Raw genomic sequence first — 24,863 nt, 5'->3', positions numbered from 1 at the left:
CTCCGTTTGGCCTATACGAGTGTAAGGTTATGCCTTTTGGAATGAAAAATGCCGCATGTACTTTTCAAAGGCTCATGAATAGGTTAATTTGTGGTTTGAAACGAGTGGAAATTTATATTAATGACTTGGTAGTATATAGTAACTTCCATATCACGTAATCAGCCATAAGTTTGAACATCCTTGTCACAAACTTAAAACTTGGTTCACATTTGATTGTATGAAAATTCACGCCAATTAATAGGTCGAGGTTGAACAAAAGGTTGAGAAATAAGCTGCTGCAGAGTAGGTCTGCGCTCTACTGATTGCCCTTCTACTTTATGCAAGTTTCATACATATAGTGTACAGTACTGTATGTAATTTCTTCTTTTCACATAAGCATAATTTCCATTTAGTGGTAGGCTACAGTACGCAAGTACATACAGTATCTAGTACTTTATACTTATATTATTCTGTACCAATCCATCTTAAATTCTTTATTTCTTTACAGCAGTAATGGCTCGTATACGTAGAAGTGTCATGCTGTGCAGTTATCTTTCAATTTTTCATCCACTTGAAATTGCACAGCTTCTAAAGGTAATTTATCATACTGTATGTTATGTATTCTTACTATATTTTTTTTTTTTTAAATACAATCGTTATAAAAAGACCTTTATTTAGTCTGCTGCGTACACATTCAATATGCACTGTACTTCCAGATTATTACTCTACTGTACACTAGAATGCTATTGAAAATCTGTCTTTTTTTTTTTTTTTTTTTCACAGCTGTGTGAATAAGTACCTAAATACTGTACAGTAGTGATTTCTACAGTATAAAGCGGTTAAAGTGGGATACACAAGAGATGACTGCTCAAGTTGCATCATGCTTCATGACATGTTACTGTACAGAACTTCGCAAACGGTTAGTTTTGTTTATACTGTTAATTTTCTTTTAATTGTTGATATATCGTTTATTAAATAAGCAAGTACAAGTACTGCTATACTGTATTAACTATACTACCGCTATACAGTACTGAAGACAAAGTACTGTATTTTACAGTCGTAATGTAGATATACGTTACATGTACGGTGAATTGGAACGGTTCAAGTTGACCTTCCGAAAACAGCAATCATTTAGGAGTGATACTGTATGTTGTTACCTTAACTAATTAATCTGTATTAAAGTGATAGTACTGTGCATATGTTACAGTAATATACAGTATAATTTCAGTGAGTATTTAGATAGGAATAAGTGTTTTATTGTTACAGTACTTACACATGTGGCGATGACTTGTGTTGTACACATATGTGGCGATGACTTGTGTTATGTAGTCTTACCATGTAGTATGTACGTACAGTACATATCTGAAGTGTGTTTATATAGTAATGCAATACTTACACTGTGATAGAAACAAAGTAGTGCAGTACAGGGGGTTACCTAGTGTGAGTCAACCGTGCGCAGCAATGGGCAGTGAGTTGGTAGGTTATGAGGAAGGGTTTGTGGCCTCTTAGAGTTTTGCGCCTGGCTCAGTTATACAACTCCCTGCTAACGAGGGCTAACTGTACATAAATTCAATGGGTGTTAATTTTCCACACAACCATAAGGATTAGTAATTTCCTTGAACACTTGACTAGTTTTTGCAAGTGCCTTCACCGTTCTCCTGGGCTTGTTCATATAACAGATTTTTATTTGTGTTGTTGAACTTCATCCTATTTATTTACTTTACGGTCAAATGTTCAAATAGTCTTTTATTCCTAAATAGAAAAGTGTAATGTTTGCTTTTCTGAACATCTTCAATTATTTTTGGTCTAAGTGTCAAGTTGTCTTATCTTTACCGTTCAGTGGCTGTTGTGGCCAGCTTCATTTTAAAGCTAGACTAGGTCAGTCCCTTTGCATAAGGGCATTCTTAAACCACTTTTGAGGTTCTTTCATATAGTTTTGGCATTTATCTTGAGTATATTTGAATGTGGCACCCTAGCAGTACCAGCCAAACTCAGTTGAGTCCCTTGTGAGGCTGGGAGGAACGTAGAGAGGAGGGGTCCGCTTTTTTGTTACATTTGTTTGATGTCGGCTAACCCCCAAAATTGGGGGAAGTGCCTTGGTATATGAATGTATATTTGAATGTCTGATATCTATTAATCAATTCACTTTTGTCCCTTTTGATCTCTGCATTAATTGGAAATATAGGTTGTGCACCATTTGTTTTGTAACATCTGTGGAATTTTTATTTTTTTAGAACGTTCCTTTTTGCTATACCTCAAAGAAAGTGACTGGACTCTGTATGGTAACCTAAATTTTGGGAGAGGTGCAATTATTTTGACAGTGGCCGTGCCATTTGCCAACCTTATTTTCATGGTTCACATCACTTGCAATTTCCTCTAGTCTTGTAAACAGTAGCTAGTTTGAGGGCATGAAAAAATGGTAATTGAACTTGGCCTTTGCTTTTCTGGACTGATTTAGTTGCCTTCCATTTTTTTATTTAAAGGCATTCCACATAAAGATGATGTATGCTTCCACACACCTTTTAAACTATTTCTCAAAATATATGTTCCTTAAGGTTTCCCTGGGTTACCAAACATACTCAGTTAACAACTTGTTCTGATCTTGACAAGTTTTTTTTACTTTGAATCTGGAATAGTTCTAGATTAATGTACTGTATTACAGCTATGTTAATGCAGAACAGTCTTTGATTTGCTGATGGGGAAATAATGTAATGGTCTTGGATTAAAAATCATTGATTTCTCTAAACAAAAAGAGAGTTCTCCAAATTTCATATTTCTTAAATATCCTGAAATTGAGAGATATTGCAATACCTCATGCAGATTTGTGTGGATGTATGGAAAGTAAATATTTTAAGTGTAGAAAGTTTAAATAAAACAACAAAGAACACTGTTCACAACAAAGATATATTGAGAACAATTTGAAAATACAAAACGGCACTGTACACTGTACAAAATCCTGTACTTACAATATTTTTTCCCTTTATCATACAATCCACTTGTGAAGATTTGAAAAAAATGTCTTTATTGCCCAGACTTACAAAAGCTCATTTGTTCAACTACATGTCCAGGAATAATAGTGTAAAAACAATAAATTAACAGAGGTGAAATTTATACTGAGGTTGAAAATTTACAACAGACATGAGACAGCATTTTTCTTTTAACATTTTTAACTTTCTGTACTAAGTGTGGTCCTGAATTCTTATAAAACGTACACATATCTTGTGAAGTTTACTGCAGGAAACCAAAACTGTCCTAGGTATCTAAATCCAGAAGCTAGATATGCACTGGAATGATAAGACACAAGCAATTTAGAGTTCATACACATTGCAACTTTAATTTTTTCAGTTTCATAATTAAAGCTGTCGTTCTACTTTCAAAATCTTGAAATGTTGTAGGAATTTGCAGATTCATTGCTTGATGGTGACCTAACATTTTAAACATCAGATGAAAAAGCTAATATACATGCAATATCTGCTGGCACTTCATTGTGAGTTTTGAAAATAAAAACCTAAATAAATAGAATGGAATTTGTTGTACTGTACAACAGAAAAACGCCTAAGATAATGTCTTCAACTCGTTTGTTACGGAATTAATTCCATACGGGAAACCATAAGATCTATTTCCAGTTTCAAGATTACCGAGCCAGCTTCAAATTTCTTTCATAATAATCTTACAAGTTACATTTCATACAATAACATGCACATCTAATGCCTACTTTTTGTAGACTATATCGAACGCTTGGCTTTTTTATACTATTGCAGATATAAAACTCGGTTATTAAAGTTGATAAACTATTGAAAGAAAGTAATGCAAAAATATTACCTGGACATGTTAGTAAACCTACTGATCACTACATGTGCTAAAGTGACTCCTTCTCAATATCTTCCAAGTAAGGTTTTGAGTGATATTTTTTTCTGGTGCACACGTTCACACACACAACAGATATTCATATTCTGACACTTCACTATTCAAAGGGATGATTAGAGTGAACTTCAAATTATCGACTCCTTAACCTCTAGTTGAGATAAAAAAAAATCTTATAGACCATCTTGTGACAAGACATATGCACAAACCAAAAATTGAAGCTTCAAAATGCTATCACGGCAACAGAATAAAAGAAAAATTCATAATGAGGGTCCATTAACCTGAACTAGGAGACCTGGAATTACATAATAGATGTGGATACCTTTGCTTACTGAATTGGTTAATGGGGAGCATTTATCAACCAATACTTAACAATACTGCCAACCTTGAAATTTCAATAAATGTTTCATACAGTAATCGGGAATTCTGCTAGTTTGAATGTAATAAATCTTGCACTACACAAAATGAACTAGCTGGTGAATCCATTATTTTGTAGCTAAATTTTCATTAGTCCTGAATAAATGGAAATATATCATAAGCATAATCTACACTTGAATACTGTCCCACAATATCCAGCTGGTTTTGTATATTTTTATAGTAGTATACAATTTTTATGTTTGTACAACACAGTATTGCATACAGTACAGTAATAGCTCGGAGATCAAACTCGCCTGAACTCTTAACAATTTGAAGATCAAACAAAATTTTCTCAACATTTTATACCCGAGACCAAGCAAAGCATTCAAGAGGTCGAACAACTTTAATAAATCTGAATGGACCGAGACAAAGGCAACCAAGCCTTTTTACACAGCTCTTGCCCAGCTCAGGTGTGCAAAACAGGGTTCTGTTAACTTTACATTTGTTTTTCATGAAAAAATGGGCTGTTACAATTTTTCAGAAACATACCATCCAGTAGTAGCTAGAAGATCAGGCAATTTTAATAATGCATAAGCAATTTAAAATGGAGGTAGAAAAAATTTTCTTTGGTTCAGATTTTAGTCAGAAGGTCCTAAAGCAAGTCGGTCAGAGCTAAAAAGTGGCAAAGAAATGAAAGAACCCAAGTAAGGCTTGCCCAACATTTTTATGGAGGGAGTTTCCCCTTCCAACTTACTTGAACTCCGCTATCTCCATTCCTCACAACCTTCGCCTAAGCCATTTACTCTCCTTGCTATATGTAAAGTGAATTAAAGTATTCATTGACTCCATTTTTATTCTATTAATTTAATTAACTTTTTCTTGGTTTTGCATGATTTTATGTACTGCACTGCAATTCAATATAGTAAACAATAAAAAATTGGCCTCTTGATAGGAGCACCCTTGGGTTAGGAACCAATTAATGCTATACAGGGAAATTGTCTGGTGTTATAAAACAGTTTTGGAACTAATTATGTTCAACTCCTATGGTACCACTGAACAGTATTTTTTATTTAAAATGTTAAACAATTGCAACATTTGAGTAATTTTTCATACATAGGGCCCTGATAAATTAGGGAATTTTACTGGATGCAATGGAATACTAACTCTCAAAACATTCATCTGTGTTGATTTTATTATGCTTTTTAATCAGATCAGAGCCACAACACCTGAAACTAAAAATAGAATGCAAATAGTTGTGATTTTACAACTTTGTCCCAAGATGACCTATAGTAATGGAAAAAGTTTTGACTAACATTATACAGGACCACGTCTAAAGAAAGTCAAGAATGGTTATCGGGTAAATCATTAACAAAACATTCCTTAAGTTATGGGTTTTTTTCCCTTAAAAAAATTAAATTTAAAGTTTTTCTTATCTAAAACAGTAAGTTACTTGATATTGCAGTTTATAAGTTAAGGTAACAGAATTATAAAATCTCTAAAAACAGATGATTGTTTGAAGTGTTGTGCATTAAGATTCAAAAGTCTAAAATAACCATGACTACATGTTTATAATTAATCAATCAATTCTATAGACTTGCTTCAGCTTTGGTCCTGATATCACATGCATCTCGATACTAGTTCCTCCTCCAAATACTCCTGGTTTATTTTCATATAATTAATGCTAACATACTATAACAGTCATGTGAGCATGTAAACATAACATTAAGCTATACATGGCAGTGTAAAGAAGACGGACCCAACTCCTACTTCTGAGTTCTAGTTCACTCCATTGTTTTGATTTTTGCTGAATAAGACATCCTTTATACCTTACATAGTTGCTTTAAATTTTTGTACAATCTCCTGCATTTATTTTCTTGATCAACGAATTGGAAACAATCTTCGCTTTTTTCCATAAAACAAATTTTATTTAAAGCTCTATTTGAGTAAAGATGATCTTAACATTCAGCCAAAGTTTTCCTTGTCAGCAAGCACTTCTGGAACTCGGGGGAAGTCCCATGAACCGTACCATTTCATTTTTTGTTAGCATAAACTGCTGATAAACTTGCATTTCTTCCTTGCTAGTGACAATATTTGTAGCTGTACATCTGAATGCCAGATGTGGCAGTGATGCTCAAAATATGCGTTTGTGTTACCATCTCGATGGACCACAAAGATTTCTGTCTACTTCTATTTATTCTATCTCTACAAGAGAAATATTCATATACATAACACACTAATCAAGACTACTACATGTAATTAATATAACTTTTCCATCACACATGTGAAAGGACACTAAGGAGGTATTGAGACTATTAGCCATTGGTTACCTGCTTGGTTGTGATAAGAAAAACACAAAATCTCTCATAGCTGAAAGTGGAAATTTATCTTGAAACAGACGGCAAAATATACACAGCAAAACTAATGAGAAACCGTGACAATTCGGTTGAAGTAGTCTCTGTGGTAGCTAGGTTTTGGTATATGAATAATGGTGCTTGTTAATGGAAAACCTAGAATTTCCTGTGAAATCCTGGATTGACCAGACCCCTAAAATAAAAGAAATAGCTTATCTGTTGAAATGCAGTAAATACAGTGCTTTCAGATACTATTTGAATTATTTGACTTTTCAATGATCTTAAGAAAAAATTCCACATTTCATGTACAGAGAACAAAAATGTCCTGTTATTAATAAAAAAATTTCTTCTTACAGTCACAGATGCTTGATTCAGGAAAGTCAGCATTTTGCTTGAAGTACGTGCCAGCATTGCAAAAGTGCACATATCTACCACAGATTAGTTCTTCAAATCTATACTCTCAGCAGGTAATTTCTTTAACATATACCTGTACATAGAATGCAATATATATATATATATATTTTTTTTACAGTAAATGCCTTTATCAGATCTTGCTTATTTTCAACTTTCCAAACAAAACTTTGAGCAAGCCACTGATGACGAGCAAATATTCGTGTGTGCTACTGTTGCGTGGATAAAGTGATTTTCAATTATTTTCAGTTTTAAAATAGTTATTCCAAGATTGAGAAAACTAGACATGGGTCATCCAAAAGTACGAAGGGGAAAAGAAATCAATAACAGAAAAATTTCAAAGCATAGTTATAACCTTAATTTTACCAAACCAGCTACCACCAGAAAAACTACTTGACTGCAGTAAATCCTCATAATATTAGATAACTAAAAAGTGGAAAATAAGTGCACTGTTTTTAAACTAGTTTTCAGTCCATCTTAGAAGCCCATGAAATTAATTTACTGTGTAAATTAATCCCAAGTATCTAGGTTGCATACAAACTTTTGATTTTAGTGTAACTTTACCAATTTTTTCCTGCAAAAATATTATATGAACACATAATTAATGTAGATTTGATGTAACATATATTTAATCATATATATTTAATGCAGTGCTCAAAATTGTATAAATGAAATAATGACCAAAATAGATTTGTATTTAAAAGACGACTATGTATATTGTATGCAAGTACTGTACGTACATATGCATAAACAGTATACAACGTACTGTATTGCGTATCCTCTATTGTATACCAACATACTATATTGCATATGCTATATTGTATACCAACATACTATATTGCATATGCTCTATTGTACAGTATATGCAAATACATGCTTAACAAAACGTATGACTACTTGTCTACATTTTCTCTCGTAATTACAAATCTCAAATGCCCACAAAATCTGTTAAGTCCTAAAACATGTGCAATATTTACTTTTATTTTTAAGTATTTGTTCCAGGTCTATGAACCTTTGTGCTTGCTACAGGAAATAAATAGCACCAGTTTACTTGGCATTTGTGGTCAGGGAAGAGCTCTATTAATGTACAATATTATACATGTTTTTTTTGCAGCGGCTGCACACTTATTATACGGCGCTGTGCACTGTACAGTGTTCACTATCATATAAAATGCCAAGGAATGGCAAAACCCGCAATTCATATACACACACTTTGAGAAGAAAAATACGAAACCAACATACAGTTCTTAAAGACGTACCATGCAACAAAGTTACAAATGGTACATTTCCATGCAATCTGTAGTAAAGAAATGATCAAATATCTATTCCTGTGACCAAAACTAAACCCTACAAGTAATTTACAAAATTTGTAAGGTATTTATAACTTTTAGAGCATAATTACACATCAAATCAACTAACCTTTTATACAAGCTTACATAGACATCGAGACATACTTCATAGACATAAAAGGTGGAAATTTAACACACTTTAATAATGAGTACAAATTGATATGCTTTAGAATTCAAATTTGCATCGGTCTTCACTAGCTAATGCAGTCATAGTATTACAAAGCAAAAAAATTGTGGAAAACCTATTTACATACCAGTTTTAAATCGAAACCCTATAAATTTTGATTTACAATACTTTGGAGAAAATCATAAAAATAGTGCATTAAAAGATATACTGTATTGTAGCATATTTATCCATCTATCTATATATAAATATTACGGTTAGATATACAGTTCGAAGACATATCAGTTATCTTTGTGTGGCAAATTGGTATGTACTGATGTATGTACAGTAAGGTCATAAATGTACAATAGATTTTATTTTAAGAATATTTCAGTATTAATACATGGAATAAGTGGACATAGAAAGTGAAGGAACCAAGGCAAAAGGAAGCAAATCAATGAATTGGAGTACGTACCAGTGTTCCGTATAAACAAATACTGTACAGTATTTACTGTACTATTTGATCTAAATATAAAATTGTTTTAAAACTGTACAGTAACTTTTCTCTGCAGAATTGAATATGGGCATATACTGAATAATTATATACTCCAATTAATATATAATTCCATACTCTGAAAAAGAATAAATATACATTAATATCCTTGCCCTACAGATTTATTACAAATGAGTTTTTGCCAGAAACTTTTATCAATATTGCAGTAAAAAATATGAGTGTGGTTTTATTTCAAACTGGTTTCATTTATACACATTCCATAGGATAGTTATAATGGTATGTAGGATCTCGACTTGAAATTTTGCCTAGCCTTGGCCTTGTGGCTATTTCAAGATTGCATACACTTCTATATTATCCCTCAAACTTAAATATTTTCTTTTCTTATTACAGGACTACTCAAGAAAGATCATCCAGCTGTTTAATTACTTCAGCAACAGTTTGATAATTCTGCATCACACTAGTATTATCCTCCAGGTATTGTGAATATATTTTACTGTAATAGGTTTTGTAGAATAGTAGTTAATTTTGCAATATTTTAAAAAGATTTTCATGAATTAATAATGGTTTTAAGTTGATTTTTTACTCAGAAGTTTTAATATTAAATTATTTTGATTTCTTTTTATTAACAATTGTTTTAATACTTGACTATTAATATCCAATTCCAAATGGGATAAATTGGCTTGACCTGTTTTATATTCTCCAGCTCTTTCTGGTTCATTTCAGTAATAATTAGAATGTGATTCATAATTGTTATTCTGCAAGATATGTGAAACCCATGTTTTGGTTTTGAATGCTACGGGTATTTTCTCAATCAAGAAATCAAAAGTTCATGGTAGCATTCTTTAAAGAGAACTAGGTCTTGCAACATTTGAGTGTTTCAAGATTTTCACCTATTGTTGCTTCCTCCTCTACTTAGGCCCCATGTAGCATTTTCAAAACAATGATTTCAACATTCATAACTGTGAAGGGAATGTTTTCTGAGTTTTCTCCTATTACTTTATTCATGTATCATTAACTAATGAAATTTATAGGGTAAAATTTGAGCTTACAAAATGGATGTATATTTCCAAATTGTGTGGAATTTCATCTACTGTGCTTCGTAACGTTGCTTTGTGAATGCGTATATAGTATGGATTAGTGTTTTATTTAAAATTAACTTCAGAATGTGAGTATCAAGTTGGTCAGTTTCACACGATGGCTGCAGGAAGATCCACATATATGTAGCATACTTATACAATTAGAAATTTGTAAGGAAGAATTGGCCTATTCATGCAATGGCTTTATAGGTATACTGTATAGATTAAAGAATACACATCTTCATAGAAATACTTGTAATATTGCACTGTATATACACTTTATTACATACATCCAAACTTTTGGTACATTAAAGCACATTCAGTACCTGATTGCACAAAGGTTTTCTTCGTGCAAAAGTATGTCAAAGGTAGCACTGTTTGCATAAACATATTCATCATGTTCTGCTTCATGTACACAAAGATTTTGATTGATAATTTATTAATACCAACACATTTCATACAGATTATTCTAACACAAAACTCAATGCAATAAAATACTGACTGCATTAGCTCTTCTCTTAACTGCACAAGAACACTAACCTCCCACAAAGTGAAGAGACCAAGACTACCTCTTGGCACTTTCTCCAGATGAGGACAAGAAAAAAATTTGCTATGACATGTGACATATTTTACACAGCTTGGAAAGGGTACACATACTCTGTACAATAATACTGCACAATATCAATTATCTGAAAACATAACAATTATTTACAGTGAACACACTTCGACTTGGTTAATGCTGACTTAATTTTTTTTTTTAAGTGAACTGCCATTGTTCATTTGGGGTCACAACTAATAGTTTATCACATTTCACTTTAATATTGTGTTAAGGAACTGTCAGAAATGCAATATGTCAACCTCATAATTATAAAGTACGTCCGTACCATCCTCAATTTTAAACGCCGCATCAGACACCAAGTACTATATTTACACCCTAAGTCAAATTATTGTTTACATTGAATTTTAAAATCCTATTCATTTAAATATATAGATTAGAAATACCGTGAGAAATAAGGATAACAATCCTTGTGGCTTATTTTTTAATTTACATAAAGAAAGATACAAAAAGACTTTAATTTTTTTTTGACATTTTTATAATCTATACATTATATACTATATATACTTCTTTAAGCCTCAACACAATCTGTCAAGTTAACAATTCAAGGAAATTGTACTTATATTTCTCTTCATTTTATAGTCTTAATGCATAAGCTTATGAATAACTGTTAAAATTGTATAAAATATAAATTGCAAAATGTGTTTCTTGAGGAAAAATTTAAGGAAAAATATATAGTACTGTACTTGAAATTTAGCTTCTCTAAATTCTTTGTTTTTCCTTTTAGAAATTTGAAATATCGTACACAGTATGTTGCTGTTTTATGGCAGTTGACTTACCAATTCACATACTGTATAATTTCAGTTGTAACAAATAATTTGCTTAAAGTTAAAAAAAAATAATTTGGAGAAGTGAAAATGCTAAACGCTATTGCCCACAAAATCATGTTTGATACACCTCTATCACATTTCCTTTGAATACAGTATTTATAACTAGGAGCATGTCACCCAAGGCAAATAAATCCCTGCCTGGCATAATGCATTAATACAGTATTTGATGCATATTGAAGATTAGTTACTACCCAGAAATAAGAAACAAAATATGTAAATCGAGACGAGCATTACTTGCTTTACTTACCTGTAAAAACATTAAGCATAACTAAAGATATAATAAGTATAATAATGGACTACAGTGCTCTGAAGAACATGCCCCCGTTTATGCATATTGTAGTTTGTGCTTTCTGAGATTTGATTTGTGCATCAGAAAAATCTTTCTTACATAGAATATGCCAAAATTACTATCGCTATAATACAGATCTAATGCACAGGTTATGCTTTGATCTTTTTTTTTTCATCTTTTATTTTCATGTCATCTTTGAAACATACATGTAGTCTATGGTGAACAAGAAATATTCATTATTAAAAACAAAAATCTGATTGCTAATCAAAGCCTTCAAAATAATACAGAATTCAAGCATTAAATCGAACCACGTCAAAACCTTGCCTACCTCATTTAACTATTGGCGTCTATATCTGTACTTGAGCAGTTATTCACAATTTGAGACTGCATAATATATGAAAAGTTAGAAGGCTGTGGCTGTGTAGCAAAACAAATTCACAATACATCATTATACCACATACTCCTACTGCCTTAACACATAATTACATTCCAACTTTAGTCGTGACAAAGAACTTTAACGAGTGTAGAAGCTTTATTATGCAAGTTGAGCATTTAGAATGAAAGAAGTGTGTAGAGTCTTCATCGTTGTCATTTCCCATTGTTATACATTTTCTGTGCCGGCTCATTATTCAATACAATGTACTGTAGGTTCTCTTTATAGGAAAGTGTCCATTTGACATAGCCTTTCTATACGTTGGTTACAGTTCTTTCCCATTTTATTTTAATCGGTTACTTTTATCAGTTTTATCATATAACGTATTCTTCATACACCACACAACTTCTAATTCACTGGAAGTCCTGAAATATCCTTTCCCGAGTCTAGGCGATGTTCCCTAACCAACCTTTGCATCAGAAAAACTCACAACCTGATTTTACTATTTTCAGTTATATTAAAATGAAAACATGTTCCCACTCGAGAGAGATGAGACTCGCAACACAGTTATATAATAACTTTTCACACTTGAAATATCTAGTACAGTATTTACTTAATTTGCTTAATTATACCAAATTCACTTAATTTGCTTAATTATACCAAATTCATCTCAAAGACTCAGGGAAGACTTGAGGATAGCCAGCAGAATCACTGCGATAATTGTATCGAGGAAATGCAGTCTTGGTTAAGATTTACAATTCTTGAAGACACCATGGCACTCGGCATATTATAAAAGACTCACTGCTTGCAATCACAGTGTAGAGAAAAATGCTTTGATCGGCGAAGTCCTGCAATACGCACTCTAGCACCTCACATCTCCCAGCTCGTGGGAAGAGGATGAGGCACCGTTGGCTCTATAGAGCTGCGATAAAGAAAAAAGTTATTTCAAAGTAATGAGTTTCAAGTAACTTTTCTATAAATAAGCTAGAAAGTTTAAATGCTATAAATAACTTAATTTATATTGAATTTTAGGTTAAGACATTGTTAGGCAATTCCTTAATTTGTTGCTTAAGATTGTGTAACCTTTCAAGCTCTAATGCCCTTTAAAGACTATTTTACCTGGCATGATTTTGTAGAAATAGATGAATTTTTTTGCTACAAAAGGCAAATGGTTTCAGAAATGATAAATGGTTGAACATAAATGCACTGAATTAATACTACTAAGACAAAAAAGTATACGGTATAATTAGGATTCAAATATGGTTGGAAGGTAGAGGAAATTGGAATAGAGCTTTGTTGGTATTGAAGTAGCAGTACTATAGAGAAAAATTTCTAATTCAGGCTTCTACCAATAAATAATTTTTTAAATCAAACAAAGAAATGAGAGGATAAACAACAGTGTCCTTGAGTGTTTTGGAAAGTTAGAAAATTTTGTTTTACAATGTAAGAAATGTGTAATAATGTTCGAACTGTCAAAGAAAGACTTCATTAAAATTCACATACCGATACACAATTTAGAATCTCAAAGTAGAAAAACACAAGAGATTTTGAAGTAGAAAAACGAATATAATTGAATTTGTTTACTACAACCCTTTAAATTGTAAGACGGCTCATTTCTGCATAGGTTAAAGGTCATACCCTCCTCCTTGTCATATACTGTACCTCATTCTATTGTGGCAGTAGATTAGTGTTCGCATAGATAGGAGGCTGATGGCTAACGACAGAACCCAATACTCGGACACGAGTGGGCGCCGACGACGATCTTTCTTCCTGACTACTACTTCTGAGCACTTTACTTTTGTGCCACCATTTCTTTTATGCTAATTACTGTACTTAATAATTTTGCTTGGCTCTGCTTTTTTTTCCTAGTATTAGTATGATTTAATGCATTTTCTATATACAGTACTGCATTGTGTAGTGAGAGCCAAGGTATTGCATTTTTCCCTGTAGGATAGTGTTTTTTCTTCTGCAGATTCTCATTGTTGTGCTTCATTCAGTTGGGTTTGGTGTTTTCTAGTACTGTAAGCGTTATGTAAATGTATAGTCTAATTGCCTTTTGAATTGGTGATATTTACTTAATCATATTAAATAAACAATACTAAATTTGTGAATTTTAATCACTTCTAGTGTTTGCATAAGGGCATTATATTATAGGTCTCCAGTTAAATTTATCTAGATCTTGATCATGACACTCATGGTAGGTAGGTTCCTGACTTTAGCGAGTTATCGTATCTGGAACTTGACACTGGTCTTGAAGAGTAGACGAAGATTCTCTCTAGTATCTATTTTACATTATTGTACAGGTATATTTGATTCTTGGAAAAAAAGAAGGTCCATGCCTTGAAAGATTTAATCATTTTAAGAACTGGTAGTCTTTCATGCCAGATTTTATAACTAATGCAACATCCACAGGAATGTAGGATTACAGTCTTGTCTTAACTCTCAGCAGTAGCTTTCAATATCCTTTTATATAGTGGAATTTGTGAAACCTCCAATGTTTCAGACTTGGTACAAGGTTTTTGTGAGAAAGCCAACTAAAGTTTCAGTAAATATGCTATCTTGAGTTTTCTCATTTGTTTAAATGTTATGGGTTGCTTTCCTTGTTGGAAGTCCTTCTTGAAGCATTGTTCTTTTCCAGCATAGTTACATCTTGACTTTTAATAATGATTACACAAGATAAACTTGCATGCTGTTGTCTTTTTATTTGGGCTGCTTGTTTAGCAGTCTGTTTCATAGAAAGTAGGAGGGCGTGTGTGAACTAACCTTCACCTGATTCTTCCTTGTCTAGCCTGAAATGCACTGTCTTAAGGCATGGAACTTGCACTTATGTAATCGGTGCCTTTGGATACAGTACTTTACTTTGCTAATTACAACAACTACATTATCCTGACCATGTAAGAAATCAGGAAATTACCTTGACTATTACTCATTATTCAATATCATGACAAAATATCTTAAATGATTTGTCATCGGATGATTTTGACTTCATTCTAGATCTAAATTGTGATTATGGTAACTTTTGGAGTTTTATTGTGGAATGTACAATATTTTATAACAAATTTGTGAAAATCCAATAACTATAAATCTCCTTTCCTTAAGTATCTTTAGTTCAATGCTATTGTCCAATGGCTTGCATTCTGAAACTGGAGGTATATGAGATATCCTAGACAGAAATAAGGCAACTTATAGTTAATGGGGATTGTATTGAAAATGGTGCTGTGCAATAAAACTTTTTCCTTAGTTCCTGTCACAATCTATTCTTGCATTAATGTAATATAATCATATATGAACAGCATTTGTCCTGGGGGTAACACAGTAAGTGCACCTCAAGAAGTTCACTGTAGGTACTACTGAAATCTTTGTAATGTCCCTGGATTGCTAGGTGTACCCACTTTCTAGCCCTCTAGTATTACTTTCCTACTTTCTTCCTTTCACAATTTAAATGTTGGTCTTATGCAAATCCTTGCCGTTTTTATAGATTCCCTACGTCCAGCATTGCTTAATTCCACGAGTCCTTGGTGTTCAGTATTTACAATGTAATTATCTATTAGCACTATATTTCCCTGTTTCTGATTGGTTGTTGAAAATTGGTTAGTTTGCTAATATTTAACTTGACACTACTAATTTCTCAGTTATTTTGGCACAATCGATGAGCTCTTATTGGTAAAGTAATTCAATTTGGACACTCTTAGAGACCAAATTCTACAACTCGACCATACCACAGAGGTTTCAAAATTTCTTAAAGTTGGCAGCTTATAATATTAATAGTCTTTACCAAATGTCCTCTCCCTGGGGACTTTATAAATTGTGGTTGCCTATTAGAAACATCCCTGTCCCATAATCTGTTGGACAGGAGTTTGAACCTTTCTCAAGCTCAATAGTTTTTAGTACTGTCTTCAACCTCATTGTCCTTGTGAGCTAGAGTAAGGGATTGGGTTGCATATAGGTCAGCTTGCCAAGTCATCAGCAGCCATTACCTGGCCCCCTCTGGTCCTAGTTTGATTGAGATGGGGCTTGGGCTCTGATCATACTTTACAGTTTTCCGGGCATTGTCCTGTCCATTGCCTCTTTAAAAGAATTAGCAGCATGACTGATTTCTTCATTCCCCCTGTTAATGATCCTGCTTCATTAGTTCTAAACATTCTCATCCTTATAGATCAACCAGGGGTCATTTTCATTACCAAGGCTATATGTCTAGTGAATCATTGTTACTTGGAATTTGGTTTTTCTGTAAATTCAGGGCTTTGGTCCTTTTCAATTTCAGAAATTGAGCTTGTTAAGCTGCTTGTACCAACTCATTGTTTGAAGGACCCTAAATTATCCTTTAAGGGTTCTTTTAAACAACATAATGGTTCCTTTTTCCGAGAAATTATTTTCAATTAAGAGAAACAGGTCTACTGTGACAATTTTGGTCAGACATATGAAGTAAGAATTTAGAATTGAGAGGGTAGAAGGTTAGCCAGGGATTTAAGGCATTCAAAACCAGTTCCCAACCGAGGCAGAGGTGGTCCGGTTATATCTTGAAGGATTTCCTTCTGGAATCTATTCAGAGAAAATTCTTTTTCCAGGTCACTCAACCACGGGTAAGGAACAAAAACTTCTAAAAACCTTCATAGACCTGTTACTGGGAGATTATGGTTATTGCTTGTCTAAATGTAATGTAGACATTAAAAAAAAAAAAACTTCGATGGCTAGTAATTCACCTTGAAGCAAGTTTAAAGAAAGTGACAAAACAGTTGTTCTTAAACTTGCGAATGTACACAACATATATTGGTTGAGCTTTTTTCAATATTTCTTAGGTGTAAAATTTTTTTAGTTTTTCATTACAATACCATGCATCATACTGGTCTTATCTATGAGCTAATGAAAATGCTTTTTTGGATTAGCATATTTTTCCATCTTTTAGGATCCTCTTTAGCTAATATCTTTATCATGAATTTTATGTAATTAAGGATGTTTGGCTTGGAAGTTCTGGGTCAAGTATTGTAGTCTATGGTCATCCCTGTTAACATTGCACAATAAATTACTACAGTTGTTTGACAGTACAGTAATTAAATCCTTTTTGATATTCCAGGTATGAAGGGTGAGAGCAATTTGGTAAAGAAATTATAATCCAGTGAAATGAGGCTTTATGTAAGAGAATACTGAACAAAAGTCACCTTAGCAAATAAGGGATACTTATTCCAACATCAACAGGTACAGTTTATCATTAATTTTGTTTTAACATTTATTTCATTAATGTTTTTTGTTTAAACATTTATTTTATCAGTGTTTTGCCATTGATTTTCATAAAAAAAAATAGACTGCTTTTGTATTTAGGAAATATAATTAGTTTCAAGCATATTGTATCGCTTGCTTTTAAGCAATTTAAGTTACTTGAGCAAGAACTTTAGATATTCACAATTTATGGGCAGTTTAGTTAACTAATATATTTATATGTCTCGTTTCAATACTATTTAGCTTTTACATTATTTAGCTAAAGTAACAAACATATGCCTTTGTGTATAGTCCACATTTTTCATAGGACATTACAACATTAATTCAGTTAGTGTTTTATTTCCACATATTAGGTAAAGTAACAAACATATGCCTATGTGTATAGTCCACATTTTTCAAAGGACATTACATCTATTCAATTACTGGTTTATTTCCAAATACAGTACCTATAGCAAGGCATGCAATCAAGTTACGGCTGCGATAATAGATAGTTTTCCACTGCCAGACAGAAGTCTACACTACCTACAAATGTGATATAAACATATGACCCCATATGCAACAGGTTCCATATGGGTTCTAGTGAGGACTGATAATGAGGATAACCCAGAGCTATGAACCATTTATCAAGATTTTGATGTAAAATTCTTAATTTTATGGTAATTATAAAGGAGAGCGAGATTGAGCGCTTGAAACATACAGTTTACTATATTTTTATATGAATGATTTCTTGGATAGCCCTACTAAGAAAGTCACACTACCCGAACAGTAGATAAGGAAGATTAGTGCGTTAATAAAAGGAACCTATTTTGACAGCAGCTGATTACGCTGCTCTGCTCTCCAACCACAAATTTACTGAAGAATGGAGGATTATTGTGGAGGATAGATTTGAATGGACATATTTTACACAATAATAGTATTGGATTAAGTACTGGAGATCTTTCAAGCCCTTAAAAAATATCTGAATGGCAAGGGGTGGCCAGAAAATTGGACAGAAAAACTGAGGTTGATTGCACTTTATAATCATATGGAGTATTGAAAATTCCTATACAAGTGGTTACTGCTTGAAATTTCATTTCCACCTAGCAGAATTAGCCAGGAGAAAGTAACTGAATGCTTACCATATTTCACGGCAAGCTGAAGTTTGCGACTAACGGTTCAACGCTGGTCACCCTCTAAATAATAACGTGTAAAGAGAAACTACCAACATCAGTCTAAAGTGTCAGAAACTTGAAGCAATTTAAATGATGCTCCATTATATAGCTTGAAAAAGTTGGAGGCTTACACCTTCCCAATTTCCTCCCTCGGAACACCTGATCAAAAAGATCTTACAGTATATAAAAATGACAATACCATGATGACAAAACATCATATCCTATCCTTTTTATCAAATGTCCTCCAAAGCTGTCTGGACAGTTTTTTATACCAGCCACATTTTTTTTTCCCCAAACAATTCTGAGATCTAAACCCTTCACCTCCTGAGATGAAATATATTTTACAGATGGTTTTGCAAGCAAAATTGGACCATACTGTCTATTGTAGCTTGTTTAGTGACAGTATAATGCCATCTATATTCTATACAGTCTAGTTGTGGGAATTAATTTTTTATTTTAGGAAAAAATATTCTTAGTACTGTATTGGAAATTAGGGGTTCAAGATAAGGTCAAGGGGATTTAAAGGTGGAGGAACTTGGCCAATAAAGTTCATACCTCTGCTATTCTATTAGTGAAAACCTTTTTGATAAACCCCCACTAATCTTAGGACCATATATATTGTACAAGGATCCTACCCAGAAGCTTCATTCCAAAGATCAATTGGTTATCTACATGTCAATAAACATTATCCAAGGAAATGCTACCAGACATGTGGCAGCTTTCACCGCACCAAATGGGAAGAAAACGCCAACTAATGTCTAGTAAAGTTCTTTAAATAACAGCAAGAGGTTGATATATTTAGCAAGCAGGGATGAAACTCCCCTCAGAATCCACTAGGGGTTAGAGGCAGCTCCCAAAAAGGAATAGATCTTGTCTGGTACATACCCAGAGATGAACAACTTTTGAGCACCTTTCACAGGGTGAGCATTCTTGGAGTAAGAGTATTGCTACTTTCATTAAATGTAGTTTCCAACAATCTGTTATTTGTCATTTTTATTATAGACTTCTTTCATCTTGATCTAATAATTTCATGTATATAAGAAACACAGATGTTTTTTATTTTCTTCCATTGACCATCTGGTCACAAACTAAAATATTCTTACAGGATATTATCCAGATTACCTGTTTTACATGACTATGGACTAACTATTTTTTAAATGGGCTACACAAAAACCCTTGCCTCATCTGTCACAAAAGACTCCGAGATATTTGGTACTAATTGTGCTAAATCTTGTATTCAAATGTAAGGCGGCAGGCAATGTTGCCTTCCGTCAACATTACAAATCAACCTAAAACTAGAGACAGAAGTTTGTTAAGCGCACAAATGCACTCACAACCAAACCACCTAACTCTTGATGACTCATTAAAGGATTACAGATCTAGTGTGACAGGATTTTCACTTTTGAGGTCCTTGAAAGTGAGACCCCTGAAGTCTTTAGTCTATTAAAGCGAGACTGCATTGACGCTGAGCCTCTCTTGATATATGGAATAATTAAACAGTTTGTATGTATGGAAAATGAAAATCAACAATTTTTTATCTCTTGGAATACTGAATTCTATTACTTTGCAGGGCAGAACAGCAATTGAAAGAAGAAAATACAGTACTGTATTTGTGATTCCAAGGAAACCACCTCATAGCTCACCCATCCCAAATTGGTTTTGGTTCGCTCTCAATTCTGTAGGAAAAGAGGGAGGAAGGATCATCAGTGCGAGACAATGGTAGGTAAGTTTGCATACTGCAACATATAATAGTTCCCATAAAGTTTTTTGCGCAAACAACATACTGCTTAGTAGTTACAAAAAATACAAACACTGCATTACTAAAGCTGAATATATACAATGGAAGGAATGTGTAACATGTATAGTACTTTTGAGTAATAATCAGTGATTATCACTGTCATCAGAAAAAATGCAATGTGCCCACAAAGCCATGCTAGCGAATGACCAAAAGATGTTACTGTACAGGGTATTTAAAACTTGTAGTTATTTAATACTGTACTGAACTATATCTGAAACCAACGGCTAAGCAAAGTTGTACGGAAGGTTTTGTGGCAGTTTAGGATTACAATTTCTCATATACAGTAGCTGGAGGATACATGGATTGACAAGCTACTTTCTCTATTTTTTTCTACTCCTTTATCAGATCCCAAAGACAGAAATAATATTTGCTTTGAAGAGTCTCCTCTTTTAAGTAAGAGGGAAACCTTATTGAACAGAAAAGTTTTAATTTGTAGGATACTTATTCTTCTGAGACTGGATTAGGATAGGCTATCAAATAGGTTGTTCCATTGCCTGGCCCATTGGGCCTCACAGATGATGCCAAGGATGTCTTAGACAATTACTGCTGCGATAATGACATTAAATTGATTTTTACAACCAAAACAAAACACACATGACTTGTCACATTGGTTTCAAAGGTTTTATCATGCTTACAAAATAGCAAAGGACACCAATTTCTGGCATTAGCTACTTCAGGTCTGTGATTATTTGGCAAAGTTGGCAGCTTGTTTTTTGTTGATAGTAGTTTGTGTTCTTTAAAGCAAAGAGCTGTGTACTGGTGGGTATCTAATTCTCTATTTTCAGATATCTCTAGTTTCCGGCTAACTTGGTGATTGTGGAATGTGCTCACCTGCATATTTCTGGGGTTGGCATTGGATATGCATAGGTTGTCTGCGTACAGTATATGAATCTTCGTTTTATCCTGAAACTCTGGTTGGTGATTTGTATATATGTTAAACAAAAGAGAGCCAGTACAGAGCCCTGTGGGAGACCTTTCTTTTTGCTTCCCCACCTGCTGTCATTTCCATAAAGAATCATCGATATAAGTGGAGTGGCTCTACGAGTTATATTATGTTGGCATTTTCGACTGTTTGGGCAACTTTTAGGAGTGCCTGATGGTTGGCAGTATCAAATGGAGCTGTAAGTCTACAAAGGTTGCCCCCAGTGATTTGTCTGTCATCAAACCCATCCTCGATGTACTGAATTAGTTCAGAACCTGACAGCAGCTTGATCATTTTAGCCGGGTGATATTTTTCCTTCGACCTTTGTAAGAAATCTGTACCATTATTAATGCATTTCATGCATTCATATAATTTATATGCAATGCATGTCTACTCTGTAACTTATGGGAGACTAATCTTGGTTTTGCACTTCTCCATATATTTGGTGTTCGATAGCTTATTGCACATCTATTGAATAGTGAGAGGAGGAAGGAGCCATTCTTTTGTTATTCAATGAAAGAGTGGGATCATCTCTACTGCCTTCCCAGTGTTAAGATATTTCCTTGTCATATTCAGTTCTTGCATAGTGAATGGTAGGATCATGGTTACACTCAGACATAGCTTGTTTCATGTCCATCATTTTCTTTAAATATCCCCTTTCTTTGATATTGGGCTTTTCATTTAGTACGATTTGATGAGCCACTTCATTGAGGGTGACTGCAGCTATTCTTGGACAACTACGACCTTCAGAGAAGAGTTATTTATGGTGTTTTACCTTTTGTGCTGTTTCGAGTCCAATTGATGTAGGGTTAGTTTCTTGACAATGTTGGCATCTTCGTTGCTAATCAAGTAAAGTTCCTCCAACCTCAATGTATATTGTTGGCAAATGAATCTTCATTATAATGCATCCATTTATCTTCGGTACACCTCTGGCTTTGGTCATTAAAGTCAGGGATGTAGGTATTTCTGCAGCCTTGAGGGATATTGTTCTTTGTAGCTTTCCACATTGCTGCTAAGGAACAGGAGAGAGTTTGATATCTCTGCATCTATATTATTTGAGTAATCTTCCAGTGTCAAGATTTTTAGGTATTGGATTAGAAATAGTCTTGAAAGTTTTGATGGTGTTTCGGAGACAAAATTAATGTCTGGGTTTGAAGTTTTGATGGTGTTTCAGAGACAAAATTAATGTCTGGGTAGGATTGCACCCTCTTCTCCGTGAACTTTTGAATGATACATCATTCTCTACATCATATAAGATGGTGTGGTAGTTTATTACGACCCACTCTTCCACTGCCGCTATGTTATGGTCGTAGCCCCAGATAGTTTTGTGGCTGTCGAAGTCCCCTACAATAAGGACTGCTTTGTGGCCACGCAAAGGGTGTAAATGGTAGAGAATAAAACTGACATGTTAATGTGTTCAGAGTCTATCTGAAGGATCTTGAAGTTCCCCAGCAGAAAGACCACTGCTATTTTGGATAATGGATGTGTCCCAAGTAAAATATTGCACTTCAATAGGTTGGACTTAGTGGGACTATAATGAAGCACATGTTTTGGATTCTTGGTAGGAGGAAGCTCTGTCTTTACAGAGTTCATTTGCATTAATGGAGTTTGTAATTATGTACTCCAGCAAACTAATAAGACACCAGATATAATAAAATCCAAACGCTTGATTTGAGGATTTAAATCTTCATGGATTTTATCATTGATGATTAAAGAGTTGAGAGTTATATAGAGCAACAGAAGAGCTAACATAAGATGAATGCGGTTGCCATTCAATCAACATTTGCAATGGTAACTTCTGAAAGAAATATGTAGCAAGGGAGAAAATCAATATCCCCCCAACCCATAAATCAGAGGGTACCCACAACAGGTATTGTTGCAAGCAACCATATAACTCTATTGCAATAGCAAATTGGTAGCTGTATGAAAATATTTCATATTGTATAGTATATTATGTCAAAACTTTCTTACATATATGCTTCTGTTAGCACACGAAAAATATAAAGACCTCAGATTTAGCATAAGTAAAAGTAATTGTGTACTATCAAATCCCAATGGCTAGGCTACTTTAACTCCCCTAGCCATTTCTTAGTTGCTTATCTTGATCAAGTTTTAATTCTTTAGCATAAATACTGTAAGATAAAAATACTGTTTTATTTATTTAGTTCTTAGTTGTCTCAAAGTCTTCAAATTCAGGTTTACATTAATTTCACCTTTTTCCCCAGAATGTGGATTCCCAGTGACAAACGTGGCCAAGTTCTGATGGAATGCTACCATATAGGTCACACCCTGAAGAAAAATTGAACACTACCTACATACAAATGCATTGCCAGTTTTTTTTTTTGTTGGCCCATGGTGAAAGCTGCAGATAGGTCACAAGATGTAAAAACCAAGTTTCCACAACACTAGAATGAAATAGATATTTAACTACACTGGATGAGATAATACTCTGCTGAGCAACTTAATTTCAGACGCGTGCTTTCAAAACCTTAAACTCCTACCGTAACGTGATGTAAAATGTGACACTAAAGGAATTAGATATTGAATACTATTCAACTTAATACCTCATAGTACTGTATTGAGTTCATAATCAGGGCCTTGGTTAACAGTTGCCAAAAAAGTCTAAACATTAAAGTAGTTAATAAGAGCCAGAGAAACTTGCCTGTTAGCTCTTCTGTAACAATCTTGTATGCCTTTGCAGTTTACAGTAATAAATTTCCTTCATATTCATTAATTACAACTTTTACTATATATAATTTTTTATATATTATAGCAAAAAGAATATAGGTGCTAGAAAATACCTGTCAATCATTGAATTCAACTATGTTACTAGATAACTTATCAAATTTTCGAGTTCTTAATCTGTTTCATTATATGATATTATTACATGTGGATCTCATCTGCATCTCTCTACCCTGGCAAGCTCGAAAGGTTCAAAGGTTCATCTATTGTTGTCCTTAAATTACCAAATAACTAGAACTCTAAATCTCAGCAAACCCATTTAGTAGATACATATCCTGGAAGAGGGAGGAAGGGGTTTGAAGAAATATACAATATCCAGTTTTTTTAAAGAGCATATGCAAACTATGTCAACCTGGCTAGGTAAAAATGCTACTGAAGAAGAAATAACTAATGCCCGATCATTAAATAATAAACTAACTCCAAAAATAATAAGATATCTCTAAATTGTAAATGAAATACTACAATTGTATCTATAAATTGGTAAATAAATTTATCTTTATCCTATAGGTTTTTTTAGTCTGTCCAAAATATTGAATGTTAATTTTTAGGGAGGGTACATTTTCATTAAGAAAAAGAAAAGATAAGGTTCAATTTACTGTGTAAAAATTACTAAGACGACCTGAACTTCCCTTGTTTTGGGGTAGATCTATTAATTTAAATTAGAAAAACAGTTATACATAAAAATTTCTTATTTCTATACTCACGAGATTTTCATATTGCTTATTCGACAGTGATGATGAGCTTCACAAGCTCCTGTCATCATATGATTCCTTTAAGAATAAAATTTAATCTATACTTGATAAGCCTGAATTACAGAAAAAAAAATCACAGCAAGTTAAAAAAAAATTCACTTTTTCTTGTATGCTTATTTAAAAATAAAAAAAACTGCATAAGTTGAATTGAAAAAGTACAATACAATTT

The 24,863-nt window shown here is 33.4% G+C and overlaps 1 protein-coding gene across 1 annotated transcript in view; it reads right to left on the bottom strand.

Moving 5' to 3' along the window:
- Window positions 1-3,329: 3,329 nt before the first annotated feature.
- Window positions 3,330-24,863, bottom strand: part of LOC137620466 (solute carrier family 35 member F2-like) — a 111,197-nt gene continuing 89,663 nt past the window's right edge. Inside the window, 1 exon segment of the mRNA XM_068350623.1 lies at window positions 3,330-13,034. Within this exon segment, the coding sequence (XP_068206724.1) occupies window positions 12,975-13,034 (60 nt within the window). The 3' untranslated portion in view covers window positions 3,330-12,974.

Source organism: Palaemon carinicauda, chromosome 27 (genome assembly GCF_036898095.1).
Source record: "Palaemon carinicauda isolate YSFRI2023 chromosome 27, ASM3689809v2, whole genome shotgun sequence".
In the NCBI taxonomy this organism is placed as follows: Eukaryota; Metazoa; Arthropoda; class Malacostraca; order Decapoda; family Palaemonidae; genus Palaemon; species Palaemon carinicauda.
Note: the sequence above shows the minus strand (reverse complement) of the source record. Positions and strands in the feature narration are given on the sequence as shown.